Below are 21,595 nucleotides of genomic sequence, written 5' to 3' on the forward strand. Positions count from 1 at the left end.
TCCACATTGATACTAAGAGGATTCTTTTAGAAACACTAAGTTGAAATTGATAAAACAGTGCTGGCAAACCCTCAACAACCCCCCACCCCTCCTCAAAATCTACCCGGACGTGATGACAACTCTTTCCTCAGCGCTGAATTACAATAACAGATTGGAGCGCGGTGGTGGGACGGGGTATAAATCTTCTTTTACAGTCTGTCAGTGGTAATGTGGCAAACCTTTTAATGTGAAATAAGCAGCCGCGCCTGAGATCGGCCCGTGATAAAGCTGCACCGAAGGAGTAAAGATTGTTGAAAGACAAGGTGTTGAGTTTGGAAATGAAGACTGCTAGCCTTCCAGGTGACCTCTTTATTCACCTCAGCATGGAGATGTGACTTCCTGTTATTTTCACATCGCTGTTAAAGGATACTTTGGCAACAAAGAAATGTAATATGTGAAAAAAAGTCAACTGGAGCCCGTTTAAATAAGCATCTTTTTGTTTTTCGGAGGTTCTGCAGTTTTTAACCTGCTGGCTCTCTTCCTGCACTGCGTCTCTTTTCCCACAGCTTCATCTGATTAACTAGCTCTCTGGTCATCATTCAGAAGTTTTTAAGGTGGAAATGTGATCCTGTGAGGGCGAATTAAGGGCAGCTACTTCAGCTATGAAGTCAGCACGAGCACGGCGTCTGCTCTTTTTTACGCCCAGAGGCCTGATGTCGTCTGAAAGATCGATTAGGACTCGAGCAGGAGGTAGAGAGCCTGAAAAAAGGGAGCAAGACACAATGTGAGGACGTGGAGGAGAAAAACAGATTCATAATTCAGACTTTGAGGTGCTGACACATTTAAAAGGATCTTACTATGTGCAGATGTTAACACCAATACGATTCACGAGTTTGCATTATAAAGTAGCTGTAGGCTGCCTTTAAAATCTATAAACTAGATTAATTGGCAGATTAATTAAGTGGCTGCAACCACCTTAAAAACTGAAGAAAAAGTAGTGAAATTAGGTAACTAAACTCATGATGTGAAAGTTCCTCCACTGTCCATCAAAATAATCAGTAAATCAGAACTAATATTTACACTCCAGAGTCTTTGACCTTAACATACACCAACAACATAAAGACTTGTTTTCCTTGTGTGACTGAAGAAATGGGGGGTTGGTGGGTGGGAGCACCTACACGGGCTGTTGCACATCAGCGATCCAGCTCCACCCCACTGGCCCCTCTCCCCATTCAGAGATCCCCTCAGTGTGAGGCACCAGGAATTTGCCCCTCTCCCCCTTCCCTCCCTCCTCCTGTTTAGCCATTCACTCCATCCCTGCATCCATCTATCCTCCCTGTCCTAATTTCCTGTTCTCATAGCTTTCTTTAACTCTGCTCATTCGCACCCTCTCTGCTTGCTCCTGCAGTGGCCCACGAGCATTTGAAAGACCGTGGGCTGTTTGGACTTCCTCCTCCTCCACCTGGAGCCAGTCCGGCTGAGTATTATCACCTAATGGCGAGCCACCGGAGCCCCTATAGCGAGCTGCTCATGCAAGGGGCCGGGGCCACGGCGGGGGCCCACCTGTCTGACTACATCGCTCCCATTGATGGTGAGTACCTCTGAGATTTGACTTGAAAGGTTTCCAGCTGCAGTTTCCTAACTTCTCTAAGCCCCTAGTTTTGGTTTTCTGGATTCCTGTGATTTTTAGGCTAAGAAGTTCAGACATAGTACGATGACAGTAAATGAAAAAATGTGAAACTGCAGTTTCTGTCATTACCAGTGGAAGGTGCCTCCAAAACCGAGTCGGTCCCCATAGACTGCCATATTACAATGTCCAGCTTTACAGCAGTGATGCACCCATACATTCTATTTAACTTCGGCCTTTTGCCCCAAACAGGTCACCTGGGTGTAAAAAAAAAGAAAGGAAAGGGGGCTTTAAAATATCAAGGATATGAGTGACAATGTACGCCACCGTATGCTTTACGCAAATGGTGAAAATGTGTGGAAACAGTTTTAAAGTTGAAATAAAACCTACGTTTGAACCTCTTTTGGCTTTTCATATTGTTGATTTTGACTTTCCAATCCAATGTATAGAAAAAAAAAGTAAACCAACATTTCAGTTAAGTTTTTCTAAGTTTATCTTATTTGTTTTGTCTTTTCTTTGGGAGATGAATCACAAACTACAAGTGTATCTAATCTGAGTTGTATATACTTCTGATAACAAACAGTGTATCTGTGTATCTTATGTGTTTTTATAGGTTATTTGGGGTGTTACCGTGTTGTGAGCGTTATTTCAGGTGGCAAATCCTGTATCACGTGAAAAGTCAGTTCATCCAGCTGACTAAAGCGGACTGTAGAAAGGTCTCTTTTCCCACCAGCCCACCCGGCTCTACCCAATGAGCTGCTTTGACCCCGATTAGGGAGATGAAATTCGTATCACGTTGGAGATGAAACAGAGATCACAGGAGAGGTGTATAAATAAAAAAGCCCTGTGTACATTTTTCATGTCAAACATCTTCAAACATCTGAAGGGCTTCAGGTATTGGACATGTGCTGAGCAGCTCGCCTCCACACCAGGCCTCCACCAGCACTTTTCCGTAAACATGGAGGACTTATTGTGGTGCTGTGATATTTCCACTGTGGGGCACATTTGGCTGCAGTAGGTATATTTAATGTAATGGATGCCTGCTTTGATCCGGCGCTTTGCTCTGCACCTTAAAAGGGTACCCGTGTCTGAGAGTGAGACTAATGGTGGAGGGGAAGTCCTGGTGATGAACACCAGAAAACTTCATCTGTCTGAGTCATTGTGATAATACCTGCCAGCTTAACGCCTCTGCACTTGCACAGATGTGACATTTCCTGTTAGTGTTTCTCATACAGTAAATTTCTAACTGGGTTGTAGGATATTTATGGCCATCTTCCTGCTCATCCTTTACTCACCTTTGCTTTTCTAGGTGCTTTACATAACTACTGTGTGCCACAAGACTCATATAAAAACACAGCAGGGAGAGAATTAGGTTCCTCTGGAAAAAAAATCTTTATAAGAGATGACTTTTTCTAGAATTGTGAGGCGAAAGATAGAATTCTGGTTGTTTTCCTCATAAATCTGGCTTTTTCTGTCAGAAATCTAAAATTTTCTAGTAGAAATCTGACTTTAATCTCAGAATTTTGAAAAAAAAGTTATGGGTACCCATCAATATATATTTTTTATTGGTCATAATCCCGAGCAGGTGTGCTGGAAGTGTTAAAAACAAAACTGGAGTGTGAGAGTATGAGAGCTGTTGATTTTTAAAAAAATATTATTGTTGGCCTGTTTTTGACTCTCGTGTCTGGTGTGAATGCACGTATATATTTATTTTTTTGCTTTTTTATTGGGTTTTGTTCTAGGCACATGCTTAATAAGCAAACCTTGAGAAACTAGTTGATGTTACGCTTCAGAAAAGTCTCAAAAGTTATTCCAATGCTACTCATGGATTTAGATTGATTTATCTGAAGTGCAATTATGGATAACATTTGTAACCTGCCAAGGGACTGCATATATAAATTGTCTTTAAGCTAACTTTGCAGCAATGCATCAAAAGGCAACATTTGTTAATATTGCAATTTTCCCTTTCAATTAAAGTTTAAATAAAAAACAAAACAAAACAAAAGCAGCTTACTCTATACTCATCAAAGCAATAAGCTTATGCATTGCTTTTCAGCTGGTAGCTGGTTTCCAGTACTTATTTCAGGCCAGTGGTTGCCTTGGTAACCCGGTCACATGTGATACTTTTCCATTGGAAGTTGCTTTAATTTATTGTTAATTTGTTGCCTCAGTGATGGGACTGATAATTCCAACAGCTATGTGGCGAAGTTGGTGACCTTCATTGACATTGGATAGTCTCTCATTGCTGCATAGCTGTTCATACACTCTTTAGTAATATTCTATACAGCACTAGTTACACATTTTAACCATCCACCATGTTTTGCTCAAAAGGGTTTTAAAGGATTCTTCAGGACCTCGTGTGTTTCATGACTTACCTGGTTAAGTAAAGGTTATACTTACTCGCTGCAACATCTTGTGCTACTAACTGGTTTTATACAAAAGTAAAGATTGTCACCAGTTTAGCTTCCATTTGATTTCTCGTCAACACATAGATGTCTTTCATTAATTTTGGATGATTTGGATTTTAAAGTATTTTGAAACAGTAAACACACTTATGTTAAAAGTCTACCTTTAAGTAACCAGGTCGTGTGTGACTGCTGCATATATTTGCTGTCTGCTTGGAACAATCATTCTCACCTTCTTCTTTCCAGTAATATATGTAAATTCCAAAGCAGCTCAGGAAGTCTGAACTCATAGAAGAAAGCACAGTGATGTTTCCTCTATAAATGAACTATAATGAGCTTAAAGGACAGAACAACACATTTGCGTGGGAATTTTAGGTCTTTACATTTCTAAAACCTTTACATGTGGTTTCTTGCTGGAGTATCCTGAGGCTGTAAAATGAAAAGGAGAACTCCAGGTTGTAACTTGCAACCAATCTATGAGGTCCACAATGACACTGAAAACAGAGCACATCTGAAATTAAATATAAAAATACAATATATAAATGTACAAAATAACTGGTGACTTTAGGCCTCACCCCAAGTTTTACAGTGAGTGATACGGTTGCCTGCTGAGCCGCTCAACGAGCCGTCAGCGTGGGTTAAACTCTTCCCCACAGGCTTGTGAATGAGCTCGCTGTGTTATGGTGTTGGAGGCCAAAGTTGTGCTGCTGAGAGCTAAGGCAGGCTGCCAGCAGTGTGAAGCCGGCCAGCCGCGCTCACTAAAGCTGTCATAACTCAGTTTCCAGCCGTCCCGAAACACTATGCAGGCGCAGGAGCCAAAGCAAACGAAAAGCACGTTTGGCTCCGTCTCGCCAAAATGTCATTGTTAAGATATTCACTGAAACTGTGAGCAGGGAGCAGCAAGATCACTCTACCTGCCAAACACGGTGAAATATTTCCATTCTTAGAAATGAGGTGAGGAAAGCTGGTGATGTTTGAGAAAAACTACTCAAAAGAAGCAACACATAAGGTATCTGTCTAACAGGAATGCTGTCTAAGATGCTTTCTTCATATTCATCTTCTGTGGTTGCACTCAGTCCTACAAATATTTAGTTTTCCGCAAATCTGTTACCAGGCTTTTGGTATCAGAAGGTTTTGATTGGTTTGTTTTGGGGCTTTGTTAAAGCTGAGTAAAGATTCAAGGTGGAGATATTCAACACATGCAGCAGATCTACTAATTTCTGTTTTAAGATCTTTAAATCAGTTTTGTGTGTGTGTGGGTGAACAATTCCTCTCGTGTCTCCCTATCTTTGACACCATCTGTGGTAGTTTCATGTTGAATAAGTAAGCTCGAAGTTTTTATGTTTTTGAACGTAATCTTTCACACCATCAGATCAGTTTTGTCTTCAGTTTGACTTGTTTATATTATAATGATTTAAAAACTTTCTGTTACAAATAAAACAGTCTCACGCTGCAGGTGAAAGAACAGAAACTTGGCAAAGTCATAACATGAGATTTTATTTTATAGTGATTACATCTTTATTTTCATGAGAAAAGGTCATCTTTTTTTTAGGCATCGAATTTACTCATCTGTTACACGTTTTCATGGTTGATGGTCTGGTGTCTTTTTATTAGCTCCAGAATGAGAGATGTGCAAAGTGCAATCATGTAAAGTTAACCCAGAGAGCCGACACATCTGGGCCTAATCCGGGCTTCTTTTGGCACTTGTCGTGCTGGCGAGTGTCGTTTCTCAAAAACAGAACATCCTTGACCTCTGGCTGCGTTGTGGCAGCCATGCTAACCCCATGTTTATGCAGTCATTCAAGGCCAAAGAAAACTGCAGATGTGGGCCACATCTGGGCCAAACATTCGCTTCTAGCTGGGAAGCATCTTTGACTGGTTTTCCTCATATTTATTGCTCACATAAGGAAAATATTTTTGGCTATCATTTAGTCACTTTTGCTTAAATGTTTATTTAAAATTAACAGATGTCATAGTTGACAGACTCCTTGTGAGTTTTTTTAAGTGCTTATGTCAAAGTTTGACTCCAGAATAATCGAAAGTTTAAGCAGCTTATTGATTTTTATCTAAAGTTTATGACTTTCCTTTAATTGAGAGCCCCCCCCCTCCCCAAAATGTTTTCAACACACCTCACCCCCCCCCCCCCCCCTCCCCAAAGCAGCTTCTAATATAAATCACAATGGAGAAGTGGGGGAGGCGGCAGTGGCAGCGGCGAGCAAGTCGAGCCGGGGTTTTCCATTGGTCCATTTATCAGTGGAAGTGGCACATTAATAAACACATCTCCCCAGAGGTGAGAGGAAGTAACAGAGATGAATATGGCTGCCAGTCCTGAACGGCGTCATACGAGCCGCTGCCGCCATCACCGATAACAGTAGGAAAAAAAAGAAAACCTCACCCCCACCACCACCATCAGCATCAGCATCAACCTGGGCTTTATCTGAGCTTCGTCTGGTTAAATGTCCAAATTAGCATCCAGCAACACCGGCCGCCCCTCAAACAGTAACAAACCTCCAGAGCTAAGATGTCCCTCGAGAATCGAGGAAATGTTTTTCCTCTTCTGTGGATTTGTTAGATCATCATTCAAATTCCATATGTCCCAGCATAAAGATGCCTCCTCCTCCTCCTCAAGTCTTTAAACAGGTAACATATGCTGCAGGACATACTTGGAAAGACCCTCTGAGCCCCATCGTTAATAAGCACGGCAGTGAAAGCAAACAAAGCAGAATTAATTGCTTGCCGAGCTCCTCGCTGTCGCAGGAAAAGCTCAACGTCAGAGCCTCTAGTTTCTGAGCCTTGGTGACAGGAAGTGAACCAGATGTGCTCCAGGAGTCCCCCCAACTGTTTCTTTGTAAGGAACAAGGACAGATTTTAACATTTATCTTAACAGCCCTTTTCCAAGCAGCATTTAGTGTCAGGTGTCCAATACAATGCTTTAATGTGCTTTAATTAACTCAGTTTTTGAGAACATTAGAGCCACCGTCAGTGGTGGAAAACTCATGGATAAACTCTTTCTTTAAATGTACATTTTTTAAATATTCCCATCTTTGAGGAAGATACCAGCTTCTTTCACTGTTATTATTTGGTAATTTGATGTGCAAAAATAAAGGGCAACTTTTAAGGCTTCCATTTGTTTTTGAGCAGCAAACAGATATGGCTGTGTGCACTATGTAGACTAGCCTAAAAACAGCATGTTGCAGATTAAGACCAGATTAACCTGCCACATTGTAGTCATTACCAGGGTTTCAGAAAACGTATTTGAATCTTCCCAGAGGCTTAGCTCTATACATGGTAATACCCACCATGATGTCACCCATGAGCTTGTTAACTCATATTTTGAAGTATTGTCTTCAGCATTGGGCTGTTTTTTTTTCTTTGTTTTTTTAATCCAATTCACAGGGAAACGTGATATAACGTGCATATCTGAGTTTACCACCATTTCATTGACAGAGCTCAGAGATTCCAAGATTGCAGAGAGGGAGACACTGACACAAGATCTTTTAGGGAAAAAAAGAATTGAAAAGTTTATGAGCGGTAACAGATGTCATTCAGGATAATAGTGCTAATTATAAATATTGCTGATACCGTAATTTGTCAAATAATTGTGCTAATCTATGTGATGCACCGTTACAGTTTATGGGTGCAGCTTGCTAGCCAAGCTATACCAACCAGCATTAGCTCATAACTTCTTCCCATCCTTTCATTCAAATGTGGTCTGACTCAGAAACCCAACATGGAGATTGTTCAGTCTGCTCACTTTAAGGGTTCACCATGCCAGAAATACATGGGTGACATCATAGTGGCTACTGACATCTTTTATATACAGTTTGTGGGGATTGACTCACTCTGACTTCATAGGAAAAAAATATCTATAGTCTCAGGCTGAATCGTTTAAAATCTGTTTATTTACTTATGTCACATTAAACATTATTATTTAACCATAACACCTAAATACAGTCAGTGTGCTTCTCATTGTCTTCTGGACTAGCTGGTTAGGAAAAAAATGACAATTAAGCATGCAATGAGTTCTGTATGTCCGCCCAGTGTTACAACTTAAAGAAAAAGGAAGTTTGGAGCCTGTTTTACCTGCCTGAAGAAGAGTTTTGTTGTCTGAATTTACATGTCAGAGCTGAGATCGATCAGATGGTTCTGCATACATTTCCTTGCAGTTGAAATCAATTCTTTGTAAATTGCCCTCATTTAGCATCGTGAAGTCCAACCCAGACTGGGTGATGTTTATCTGGAGTAATTACGAGGAATTATTGCGGGAAGATTGATTGGTCGTGTCTGAATCTTAATGAGGTCGCCACATGTGGGCAGATGTGAGAGCTGCATTGGATTTCATGCAGACACATGTTTGGACTAAAGACTAAAGTTGTGAAATGTAATGATCAGACAGCTGCAGAGGAGGCTAATTCCCTGCTTCACTCTAAGGCCTGTGAGAATTGAAATGAGGGTTTTTCTCCAAAAGAAAACTTGGGAAAAAAACCATGTATTTGTCTGTAATTTAAGCCCTTCTCATGTTAATTTTTAAAACAATAAACAGCCAGTACATGTTGACCTCTGTCAAACTCTCCCAAATCCAACCAAGAAACACATTGATTAAAAAATGTCCCTAATTTTTCTGATTTACGCAGAAGTCAGTTTTATTGATTACTGTTTAAACAGCACCAAATACATGTCAACGCTGTGATGCTGGGGATATGTTTCCCTCATTCTTCACCTTTGTGTCAGCCCATTAAGGACACATTTCATTGCAGTGCATTTGTATAAAATACAACCCATTACAGATGGTAAAGTGACCTGCCTGTGAGTATCAGGGATGTCTCAGTAGGATGAGGCACTTTGGGTACTCAAAGATTACACACATCAACCGAGCAACAGCACCTTTCAACCACCAAACAAACAGTTTCATATAGATGCATGTAAATTATGGTTTAACTACAGTTCTAAATGTGCCATCAAGGGACTAAGTCCTGTTATTAGCATATTAGCTTCCTTGTAAGAAAAACAAATTATTTACTGATGCTTCTTATCTACATGGACATAATAAATGTGGGGTCCTTTGTCCATTTGCTCAAATTGATTGAGTGCCATTGTGATGACAGCTGTTTTTAGATTAAAGGTATTGACCAGTGTCAGTGTTTTAGTCTCTGTGTTGGCTTTTTTCAAGACAGAAATGAACCTATCAGAATGACAGGGTAAGTTATCAGCTAACACAGACACCGATTCTTCCTAATTAAAAGCCAAATAAAATCAGAATTTTACTAAAACTGGAGGGATGGTCTGTTAGTACAATAACCACACAATAAGCCATATTATCTGTCAGATGATCATATGAAAAGTGCACCAGAAGGAACAAACTGATCGCAGCTTATAACTGTATGCTGATGATCTGATTTTATTTATTACCAAAATTAAACAAATCCTTTTAAACTTGGTCTAGAGGTCCATTCAGGAACATAGCAGACAGTTAGCAGCTAAAGCCCCTGTCAGTCAAGGCGGCACGACCTAATAATGCCGATGTCATGTTGGCCCAGTATTCTTAGTTTTCGTGTGTTTTGTATTTTGTTCTTTATTTATGCCGTGGTTCCTAGGTTGTTCTGTTAAGATGTTCCTTATTTGATTACCCCCTGTGTGCCCCTCTGTGTATCTGTGAGCCCTCGTTTCCCCTCCTTGTGTTTTCCCCAGCCCGTTATGTCTGTGCTCTCCCCGTGCTCTCTCTCTCCTCCTGTCTGAACCTCTGTGTACTTCCTGTTTTACTTTGACAGTCTCTTGTCAGTATGCGTCATGTTGTGTTCACTCCTGCCCTGTCTCATTACGATTATCTGTCAGCTGTGTTCCCCGTGTGCTCCCACTTCCCTCGTTAACCCTCTGTGTATTTATGTCTGTGTCTCCCTCATGACTGTGTGCCCCTCCGTGTTTCCTCGTGAGTCAGTTCCTTTATGACTTCACAGTTTAGTTTCATATTATTTTGTATCGCCTTAACTTCCGTCAGCAATAAAACTGTGTTTTGAGTTCATTCCTGCCTCCGTGAGCTTGCGTTTGGGTCCTCATCCTGCCTGCACACAGCCTAAACATGACAGCCTTAATGCAATTTAAATAGGTGAATTATAAAAAAAAATTATTTCCCTGTATAGTTGTCATGAGGGCAAATTAACTACATAGGCTAAAAATGTTTTTTTTTATTAAGCTGTAAACACATTTATTTCTGCTGGAACTAAAGAAATTAAGTTGGACATTTTAAGTTTTGGAGCCCACCTCTAGTGGACATTAGCGGACCGGTTTATGTCCGACAATATTTTCACCTTTAAGGTGTTGCGGATAAATACAAAAAAATAAAGCCAGTATTGGTACCAAAAAAACAGAAGATTTATTCATAACACATGGGAAAAGACCCAGGGAAACCGAGTTAATGATAAAAATGATTAACAAAAATAACGATAAAAAAAACCCATACATTTCACACCCGAGCCTCAACTCTCGCGGCCCGGTATCAAACGACTCACAGACTGGTAGCGGTCCCCCGGGGTTGGGGACCGCTGACTTAGACTGTACAGTAAAGACAGTTTTCATATAATGTTATGCAAATCAGCATCAGCATGCATAACTGTTAAAGCCAGGTGGCATCAGTGTTATACTTTATTCCCTATGTAAAGACAAACTGAAACCCAGCCTGCAACTATTTGAATTCTCCCTCCACTGAAAGTGTTCTTTACTTATTTTAGGAAAGCGAGTTGTAAAGCGAAATACCCTGAAAACATGGTGATTCTTCTCAGTGTTGTGCAATCAAACAACAACTAACCCCCTCGACCCTTCTCCATTTAAAATTTGTGTCACTGGGACAGATCCAGTCGGATGTAGGTCACTTATTCCAGACGATTGCTTCTACAGTGTAATTCCTGCATCCTTGAGGCTTGAGTTTATTGTCTAATATCTACAGTAATATCTGCCAGGCTCTGTTTGTGTCAGTGAAGAGATAGTTTACTATATTCGCTGTGAGCACTTATTGATAGGGCTGTTGTGAGTCCGCGGGGTTTTGGGTGTCACAGCGATGCTGCAGCAGCATCCATCACAGCAAGCATGCACTTCCACCCTCACCGCTTTAATGCCTCCGCCCCAAAATAGCACAAACAGCAGACACAGGCTGATTCTAAGTAGACTGCATTCAGGTGGAGAGTGACTCGTTAGATTTAAGAGTCTTTCCTTTAGACTCCTCTCACTGCTAACCTACATGTTACCAGTGTGATGGATAATATCACCTGTTCACCCACCTGTGTGTCATCCACAGTGTCGCGGTTCTCAAGCCCCAGACTGACGCCGCGGCTCAGCAGGAAAAGGGCGCTGTCTATCTCGCCGCTGTCCGACGCCAGCATCGACCTCCAGACGATGATCCGCACCTCGCCCAACTCCCTGGTGGCATACATCAACAATTCACGCTCCAGCTCGGCCGCCAGCAGCTCCTACGGACACCTGTCGGTCGGCGGGCTCAGGTATCCGCACCCACACTGATGTCAGATAACGTAACACCTGGATCTGTCACTCAAAGGTTCAGTTCCACTGAACTTAAACCTTCTCATGAGACAAGTTTTGATTCTTTATCTCAATCACTGAACCCTTGCAGTGTTTGATCGCCTTCTCAGACTGAACAGGTTTATTCCAGCTCAGGTGTCTGATTTTCTCTCTCTCTCTCCTGATTGGTTGTTATGTTGCAGAAGGGAAAAGCCACAAAGTTTTTTCTTCTTTCTTTCTGATTTTCATTTTTAATTTTATTTCCTCAAATAATTAAAGAATGGAGGTTAACTGCACAGTAAACCAAAGTTTAATTTATTCATTGTAAATATAAGTATCAAGTTTTATGTTTACCGCTGAGATTCTCTTTTATACAAAAATCCTTTATACAAAAATTTCCTCTTGCAGCCCGCCCTTCCCCTTCCCTCACCCCATCAATCCCATGGCCTACCAGCAGCTCCTCTCCCAGCAGCGAGGCCTCAGCGCCTTCGGCCACACTCCGCCCCTCATCCAGCCGCCGCCCACCTTCACCACCCGCCAGGGGGCCCTCGGCCTCTCCTCGCTTCCTGCCTCCACCCACAACAGCGACCTGGTATCCAAGGTAAAGGGGCAAGGGTTTGATTCCACTTCGCATCATTTTCTCCATTTCATTGCCCCTCGCCGTCCTGCTTTCCTGTGTGATCTGTCATGTCCTCTCCAGTACAGGAGAAAAAAAACTAATTTACAGAAATGAAAGAGGAGTTTGTGCTAAAGGAAGCTGTTCTGTACCTTTAAAACCATCAAATATGGTATCACACAGGGATAAATGTAAGAACCAGTGCACTTTATTTTAGAAGTACTGCAAGTGATTTTATTAATTCATTTAGTTTCTACACAAAGTCATATTTGCTGATAATTTTAGGTTCAGGTTAGTATCAGGATGCAGGTTAGAAATGATTTTTGTATTGTGTGGATGTTATTTGATGTCTGCGCTCCACGTGCTCTGGACCTTTTATGGAGTTCTGCTTCACAGATGGCTTGATTGAATTATTGATTGATTGATTAACTGGTGTGTGACTAAAATTAAACACATCCACATTTCTGAGGAATGCTCAAAGCTGAGAATTTAGTCTAAAAATTTTTTTCCCGTAACTTGATTCAGTTTTTTTCCTTTTCAGTATATTTTCCAGTCTTCACATATTTATATGTGTCTATAGAAGATGCTGTCATATTGATTTGGACAGAATTTAGCAGCAGTTTCTGTTAGAAACAAGTTCAAATAATCTTGAAGTGAATGAGAGCTTTTGGTTTTCCACCTCTTTTAAAGAAAAAATGCTTTTTAAAGATTTAAAAAAAAAAAAAATTGCTAAAAAAGCCCTACTTGTTCTTTTTTGTTTAACTTGTCACATAGGACCTGGTTCTGGATTCATTTTTCAGAAGTAATAATCTAATTTCTATTTTTTGTTGATTTTCAGCATTAAACTCTTTTTATTTGTTGCTAGTAAGGATTATTATTTTTTCATTTTTGTACTCAGTTTCTGGTAGTCGCTGCATTTTCCTTCTATAAAAGTCATTTTTTAAGCACATTTTCACTGGTTCAGTAACATCAGCTCTGTTGACACATTCTTATAAGGCTGTTGTTAATTTTCTATTTTGACTAAGCAGACGTAAAATGTTTATTCTTACAGTATGACAGCTTCTTAGGTGGAAGTCATAAACACACCGACATCTGAATACTGTCATTACTAGATATTGTAGATTTCTTATACATTTTTATTTCTTTTGCCGTTTTAAAAAACAAGACTGTAAACATCTGCCTCGTATATTTGAATCAGTATTTAAAGTTCTTCAAACAAAAGACAGTTTTGTCTGGTTTGAGTTTAAATAAACAGAGAAAATAATATAAGTTTAAGACAGCTGTAAGCTGACAGAGTTTTGTGTACTCGAAGCTTTCTGGATGATTGAAGCCTCTGATTTCTGTGCGGTTGCAGGAAATTCCCCCTTTTTGTTCCCCAGGTATTTTTCTCCATGCCAGCTGCTGAAATAACTGTTTAGCCGAACCCTGAATTTTGCAGCTCCGGTTTCCAGCTGTTTGTTCTCACTGTAGATTTTGTTTGTCATCATCCCGCCCTCCGCTCGCTCACCGGGTCACGGCGCTCTCAGTGTTTTTATTTGCGGTGTCAGCCTCCGCACATGCTCGGTAAACTCTCGGGGGCAAACCCATCATTTCTCTACTCCAACACTTGGTTTCTCTGTCTAATCTGGTCGTTTAATCTCGGAGTCTGGCTCAGATTACAGATGTTTGTGTGAGAGGTTAGGAAGGGCATCGTGTAGATCCTGCAGAAGGGAACAGGGGCCGGTGATTTGCCTTGTGTTATATTTTGAATTGGATTTGCCTTTTTTAGAGAGTTTTTCAGCTGAGAATATGAATTACTCTATGATAAATATAGAAATGTTTGCATAGTTTAATTTTTGTTCTAGTGGGGTTTTGTCTTGGTTGCTTGTTGTTGTTGTTGTTGTTGTTGTCACTATTTCATATAAATAATATTAAATCTACTCCACAGGGTGACACCATATTAATGCAAAAAATGTTAAATTTCAACTTAAATGCACTTAAAGTAAGTTAGTGTAATTTATATAACCCAGTATCACATGTAAAACAGCATAAAAACAATAAATAAATACAGTAAGAAAAAGTATTAAGTTAGAAAGTAAGAAAATTACAAATTAAAACAAACAAAAAATAAAATAAATAACAATAAATATATACACAAACAGAAGGAGAACAGCAGATAAATCACTCAAAATAGTAATATTGTCCTCCACGGGCTTCCGTACATCTTGAACTTTAGGTTACAGTAACCCTCCTGTAAAAATATGATTATTGTGCAGGAGTAACAGGATTTTTACTGGAGATAAACTTTTACTTCAATTCATTTAAATCCGTTCTAGATGTTCTTGCATAACATCTAAAGGTGTCTGATCCTGAATCTTTCCCCTCCTCAGAACCACAGAGGCGACTCGGCCGTCAGCAGCACAGTTGACCCTATGAACACCAAAAGGTCAAAGGTCAAGCCTGAAGCAGAAGGACTGAGGCCATCGTCTCCCTGTTCACCGGTACGAAAGAATAAGAGAAAAATGTGTTTTACTGCTTTGCATCAGGGTTATATGGAGTAAAATGACCTTTGAGTTAACTGAGACTTGAACTGTAAATAGATAATTTGCTCAACAAAGTCTGAACGTAGTTTCAGGAGTGAGTACTCTTTAGAAAGAGGCATTGTGTGGAAAGACGGGACTTAGTTTTGAAAGAAACTTTGGCGCCACTCATTAACAATGCTTTTAAAAAAGTCACGACCTTTTGTAATGAGTAATCAGATGTTTGTAAAATCAGGACCTTTTTTGGATCATGAGATGACGTTTTTGGACTGTTTTGAGAAGCGTGGGAGTTTGGACAGGAAAGTGGGAACATTTGTTTGCCTTCACTCTCTGTGTCCTGATCCGTGGCCCCTGATGCGCCACAGCCTCCTGTGACCTTCTTGTAAATCGCATCTCGGATACAGAAAAACTCCACATGATAAGAGCTTTGCATCCATTCGTTTGGCTCCCCCTCCCTCTCCCTCCGCGGCCACTGTAAACTGTGCCAGAGCACTTCATTTTCATGAAATATTGGCCGGGCTTTATTGTCATGTGAGGAGCCTTTTCCTCTTCCTTTTGACAAATTTGCGGCTTCTCTCCGATAGCGAGGCAGGTTTGGGCGTGATGCATGGGGACGGCGGTGCGCGCAGTCGTCTTGGGGCCACCAGAATTGATGAAGATCGCGTGCGTGGGGCAGAGACAAACATGCTGCAGTCAGCACCTTGTGTGTCAGTGTGTGTGTGCGTCTTTGTGTTGGTGGAAGTGTACCGGGAGCCACGTGGGACAAACTACGTGTCAGTTTGTGTCTCAGACATGTGTGAGCGTCCCTGTACATTTGTCTTGGTGAGGACACTGAGCAGGAGAACATTTTAAACAGTGACACTTCCAGGAAGTGGGGACATCTGAGGAAAGTTTCAATTTTTTACAAAGTTGTGAACTGGAAAGTCTGGTAATTTTTTGGAACGCGAATATATATATATATATATATATATATATATATATATATATATATATATATATATCATTTGGTTGGAATAATTGATCACAACTCTGGGACATTCTTTGATTTTTGTCAAAGTTGTGAAAGGAAAAGTGGGAACAATTTTGGAAATTCTGGAAGTTTTTTAGACAGTGAAAACTGGGGAAAGTGGAGGCGATATTTAGAAAACAGGGAAAGCTTTTATCAAACTGAAAGAACTGTTTGAGAAACACAGTTTCTCAACAGGTTTACCAGATTTGCCGCTGTTGAAGACGAGCCCGGACGCCTGATCACACACTCAGAAACACAAAGCTGACAATGTGAGATTTCAGTGTTTGGTTCATTTACGTTCACGCTGCTGAATTACAAGCTAACGTGGAGTTGTAAACAGAAGTCACGCGTGTGTGTTTGTGGTTGAGGTTGTCAAAACAAATCTGATGCCAACCTCTTCAACTTCAGTGAAGCATGATGGAGCGGTGCGAGCTTTAATCTGTAATTTACCATCTCTGGTGTTCGTGGCAGGTAAAACATATGAACAAACAGCTGAATGTGACTCCTAACAGCTGGGCAGTAAACGCTTCCACATGTGCTTGGTGCAAACAAGCCCTCAGATGAAGGCGAGAAAACGTGCTTATTTCAGTTCGAATAAATAACTCTCGGTGTTTTTCATTTATATTGAGAAAAATAAAGGACAGCTTGACATGTGTTTAACAGTGTTCGGTCTGGATTCTCTACAGAACCATCACAGTGGCTTGTTGGACCTGAAGGATGACGTGGATCGGGACGATTGTAAGCAGGAGCCCGAGGCTGTTTACGAAACCAACTGCCACTGGGAAGGCTGCACCAAAGAGTACGACACGCAGGACCAGCTGGTCCACGTAAGTGTGCGACTGCAAAAAAAACACCGTCTGCAAACTGATAAATATTCTGACATCTCAACACCTTTGCTAACCTAAAAGAAATGAAGCTGACAGAAAGATTTGTCCTGAAACCATAAAAATCAGGCCAATGAAAACCCTATCTGCCTCTTGAATAAATACCATATGATCAACGTAGCTTCTGAAAACTCAGATAAAGATATTAAATCTAGACTATTAGAGTTTGGTTTGGCTCAGTTGTGGTTAAAAATCAATCAGTTTAAATTCCAACAATGAGAATGTCAAATCTTAATGTTATTAGTCAATTTTTCTTGCATCATTCACACATCATGCACCAAGCACTCATTTAAAACAAAAGTAAAATATGAAGGTCCCAGAAAGTTGATTCTGTTCATCTGGACATAGCTTTTTCAGTGGGGGAAGATATAAAATATGATAGATAACTGCGACTCAAACTGTATTCTATATGAAACTCTGTTGTTGCTTAACAGGTTAAAATGACTCCTGTTTAGACTGGTGACCTTGGTTGGGTTCCTCTTGTGGCAGCCAAACTATGGTCTCCTTAAACCTGACCAAACAAAAATTAGAACCATAAAAATTATGATCGTCACATATTATATACAAACCTCAGTTTCCCTGTGAACATCCAACACATTGTTATGCCACAGCATGAACTACTGCCATTCTGGCAGATACTGCTGCTGACAAAGAGAGAAGTACTGCCCATGATTCAATAGCTTGTTGAACCACCTTCAGCACCAATAACTTGAGGTAATGGTTTGCTGTATGACTTTATCGGTCTTTCACATCATCGTGGAGTCAATCTTCTTTGCAACATTACTTCAGTACATTGACTTTTGCCACTGAAACACCTTTATCATTGTCTTTTTCAGTCATTCTGTTGTATATTTGATGCTGTTCTTGGGATCATTGTATGCTTTACCCATCAAACAAAAGGCTCACATTTGACTCTGGAATACTTTGGTATACAGAAGAGTTCATAGTTGACTTGATGGCTGCAGGGTGTGCAGACTGCTGTGTTTAGTTTTGTGCATTACGACCAAACGTCTCCATTATGGTCTGACCTATCCAAAGGACATTGTTGCTGAACTCTTTTGTTTTGTTCAATGCAACATTATAAACCTAAGCTTGTTCAGTCTTTTTCTAAGTGTGCTGTCATGAGCTTTAACATTCAACATGCTAACTGAGGCCTGTAGAGTCTGAGATGTACCTCTGAGATGTATTGCACGTCTGATCTTGCTGGGATTCCCACTCCTGGATAGTAGTATTGTGTAGTATTGTGTTAATACACACCTGAATGCTGCACATCAGAAAACTGACAAAACCTCTGCTTTTGTAGAAGTGCTCTAGCTTGATGATGATCAGTTAATCGAGCTAATTTACTTTCTCACTTAATTTCAGTGGAAGCAGTGAGCTTGTGCTTAGTTTTTCACAGGACAGCAGAGAGTCTCCAGTTTTGCAGATGATAAATCATTTGAAATTTGGCCTGCTAAGTTACCAGATGGTTTGGATGGCTAGCTGACCTTTTCCACTCAAGAGATGGAATACTAGTGTTAGCTTTATGGCTGTAAAAAACAATCTGCATTAGCTGTGTTCTCCTACCTAGAGAAATAAGTTAACTAAATATAACAGCAACATTACTTCGATACAAATAAGAGTTGAACGTAGGTGCTGTAATGTCTCCTATTTGGTCCTGACATTATGAAGCTGCAAGTTTAATGCCGACCTTACTGGAAGACAACTCGGGATCAAATTTGATACTGAAAATGAGAAAATCTGCCCTGAAACAAGGGAAATAAAATCTTTTAATTCCTAAAAACTAAATGTTGACTTTCTGTTCCAAAGGTCAGGAATGAGCTCTTTGATCATCTACGTGAACATCTACCTGGACACTGAAAACAACCTCTGTGTTCATTCAGTTCTTGTACATGCTTGTTTTGAGGTTTTCCTCTGGCTGACGAGCTGACCTCCAAACCATCATCGCTTTCATTTTTTCTCATCGCAGCACGCAGAGTCTTGGCTGAAAGGGTCTTAGGCATTCCTCAGTTGCAGTGAAGCAGAGAGAGAAAAGAGGCAGCAGAGTGAGGAGGATTAGTGAGGGTCCTGCAGGGCTGGGAGGCTGCTGTCCATCATTCATTAAACCCCGATTCTTCTGTCCATCTGAGGAAAGTCTCACATAAACCAGCTCTGTGACCGTTTACAGACTTTTAAAGCTGCTATGTGTGGCATTTTCAAACACCGGAGCTTCAGATTCAACATGATTCTGATGCTTTGATCGCAGCGCTGTAAACAAATGAGTCTGTGGTCGAGGTAATTGTCAGCTGTGCCCTTGTTTTTTACAAATCGAGACCACATTTCCTGTAAACTTCATTAGATCCTATCCTCTCCCTGGCAGAGCTCCACTCATTTGTTTTCTTTAGATTCAAGGGTAAACATGTGAGGAATCATTTTTCCATTGATCAGTAACATGATCAAAACCTGTGCTCACTGGCTGTATCTGCATACAAAGACACAGCATGGAGGTGGAAAGTGGATGGATACACTAGTCTTTACCGCGAGATATCAGCAGGTGACTCATCCTAACACCACTAATATCAGTCCTGTGGCTTCTCAGAGGAATTTGGTTAAATCAGTACTTTATGTAATTGAAGGAAGTTTTTTGGGGGACTTGTCTGGAATAAATCATGTAAGCATATTTCCCAACATTGCTGGCAGCTTATTTAAAGGAAGAATTCATCCCAAAATCCATTTTACATATTTTTCTTCTGATCTGTAGTGATGCTCGTCCGTCTAGATAGTTTAGGCGTGAGTCGTCCAGTTTTTGGGACATCAGCAATTTTGGCTTTTTGAAACCAAATGCTTGACTTTAATTTGGGATCATAGTTTACATCATCAAATCACCAACCTTCTGATTAGCAGATGACCCAACTTTAGTCATAAATACAACAATCCTCAGACCAGTAAACGCAGTGATATTCTTAAAAAAAAACTAAATTTGGACTTATTCATTTCCATCAAAGTGAGCAGTTGGAGACAGCCAGAACAGTCACAGGTTCACGATCCCTACTTTATGCTCTCTGTTATTAAAAATCCACAACTGTGTAGGGGCTACAGCATGTGGGAACTATTTTCTTTCACTGTCTACATCCACTACACATAGGAAGATTGTGGCTCACCTAAAGGTGCACACGACATCCTTACACAAATATATGCACGATTCCTTCTGCACAGTGACACATATAGCAAATGTTATTTGGTAGAAAAAAATAGTTGATGCCTGTAGTGATTTCTGAAAAGAGACAGTCATCGGGTCTTCAAGTGCATTTTACTTTAACTATACTGGTGAAAAGGCAGAATTTCTGACAGCTGATAGCTTTAAAACAGATACCAAATCAAACTAGAGCATGAGGAAAGAATAGATCATTTATTTTGGGGTTGAACGGTCCTTAAAAGAGGAAGTCAAGCAGTTGTAATCACGAAAATAATTGTGTTTGTGCAAATATTACAACAAACTGTCTTCCGCTTGGGTTAGATAATCAGGTAAGTCAATAACCTTCCACGGGAGGCTCTATTGAGTTTTTGAGGGCATTTTATTCTCTCAAAAATCTGTTAAAGCAGGAATAAATTTGAGGTTTCAAAGACACATAAGAGAGAAAAAGGTCAATTTTGAAAACACTCACAATAAAAGGATGAAGCTTGTCGAAAATGCTAAGAAAAAATATGATTTATTTTAAGAAGAAATGGTTTTTAATGAGCTGTCTGATTTCGCTCTTTAACCCATGTTCATTTCCACTGTCGCAGGCAGTCTACGTATTCCCAATTAGACTTTCATCTGCTGCAGCCTTCCTTTGAGATTTCCGCTGATAAGATGGATTTCCACAGAAACATTAAACCGGGAACAACGTGGGAGCCTCTTAGTGGACAGCTCTCCCCAGAAAACCCTCTCATTTCTCTGTGTGTGTGTGTCCCACAGCACATCAATAACGACCACATCCACGGAGAGAAGAAGGAGTTCGTGTGCCGCTGGGAGGACTGTTCGCGGGAGCAGAAGCCCTTCAAAGCTCAGTACATGCTGGTGGTTCACATGCGCCGACACACGGGGGAGAAACCACACAAGTGCACGGTGGGTAACGGATGGCCTCTGCGCCCTCTTCAGGCTCCCACAGGGCCCCTCATGCTCTCTAAACACCAGCAACTGCACATATGCACACATCTGGAAAACACACAGATTTCTTCAGACTTCCTCTTACTGAAGCATTCATCATTTTACTGTCAGATTAAAAGAATTTATACCCACACAACATCTGTAAACCCCTGGTTTTGACCCAAACCCCAGTTGATGGATTTATAACCTGTAACAGTATATTTAAGTTTTGTTCCAAAAAAATTGCTAAACTGCTGCTTTGCAACCAACTGGTCTCCAACTGGTTTTTCTGCCTGTGTGACTGAAGCTTTAATCATAATTATCAGTCTCACGATATGATTTAAAGTCTTTACTTGTATAAATAGAAGTGAATATCTACTTTTAAAGTACCACACAAATATTAGGATGTCCACTATGAAGGCCTTGTGTTACCCTGTTGGTTATTTAACTGTTTATCCAGACAGTTATCTGTGTTTTGTCTTTATTTTTTTGCTGCCATTTGTTTGTTAGAGTCACTTAATTATTTCCTGTCTTCCTGTGCAGTTTGAGGGATGCTCTAAGGCCTACTCCCGCCTGGAGAATCTAAAAACCCACCTGCGCTCGCACACCGGCGAGAAGCCATACGTCTGCGAGCACGAAGGATGCAACAAAGCCTTTTCAAACGCCTCGGACCGGGCCAAGCACCAGAACCGGACGCACTCGAACGAGGTACAAAAGACTTCTCCGCTCACTGAAACTTCACACAGACTCTCTTATGGAGCTGCATAACAAATTCTCTCAGAGCGCTGCGATTGAAGTGGTGGAGATGTGAGGCTGCAGGTAGTGACAGCAGTTCACCTCCGCCTCAGGTGAGCTGAAGGCTTCATGTTGGGCAGCAGGTTTGTTCCTTTGTGTCTGTACGAAGTGGTGCCGGCACCCTTTGTGTCCCCCTGTGCAAGT

General features: G+C 40.8%; 1 protein-coding gene across 1 annotated transcript in view; it reads left to right on the forward strand.

Annotated features, from left to right (window-relative positions):
* Positions 1 to 21,595, forward strand: part of LOC146547174 (transcription activator GLI2.L-like) — a 94,867-nt gene that overhangs the window by 65,285 nt on the left and 7,987 nt on the right. Inside the window, exons 5-11 of the mRNA XM_085265288.1 lie at positions 1,388 to 1,570; positions 11,300 to 11,501; positions 11,929 to 12,121; positions 14,506 to 14,616; positions 16,351 to 16,491; positions 20,486 to 20,635; positions 21,200 to 21,364. Of these exons, the coding sequence (XP_085121414.1) occupies positions 1,388 to 1,570; positions 11,300 to 11,501; positions 11,929 to 12,121; positions 14,506 to 14,616; positions 16,351 to 16,491; positions 20,486 to 20,635; positions 21,200 to 21,364 (1,145 nt within the window). The remainder of the gene's footprint in view (positions 1 to 1,387; positions 1,571 to 11,299; positions 11,502 to 11,928; positions 12,122 to 14,505; positions 14,617 to 16,350; positions 16,492 to 20,485; positions 20,636 to 21,199; positions 21,365 to 21,595) is intronic.

This window comes from Mchenga conophoros, linkage group LG23 (assembly GCF_057382185.1).
Source record: "Mchenga conophoros isolate Kocher_MC1m ecotype Shallow Benthic linkage group LG23, M_conophoros_male_GT1.1, whole genome shotgun sequence".
In the NCBI taxonomy this organism is placed as follows: domain Eukaryota; kingdom Metazoa; phylum Chordata; class Actinopteri; order Cichliformes; family Cichlidae; genus Mchenga; species Mchenga conophoros.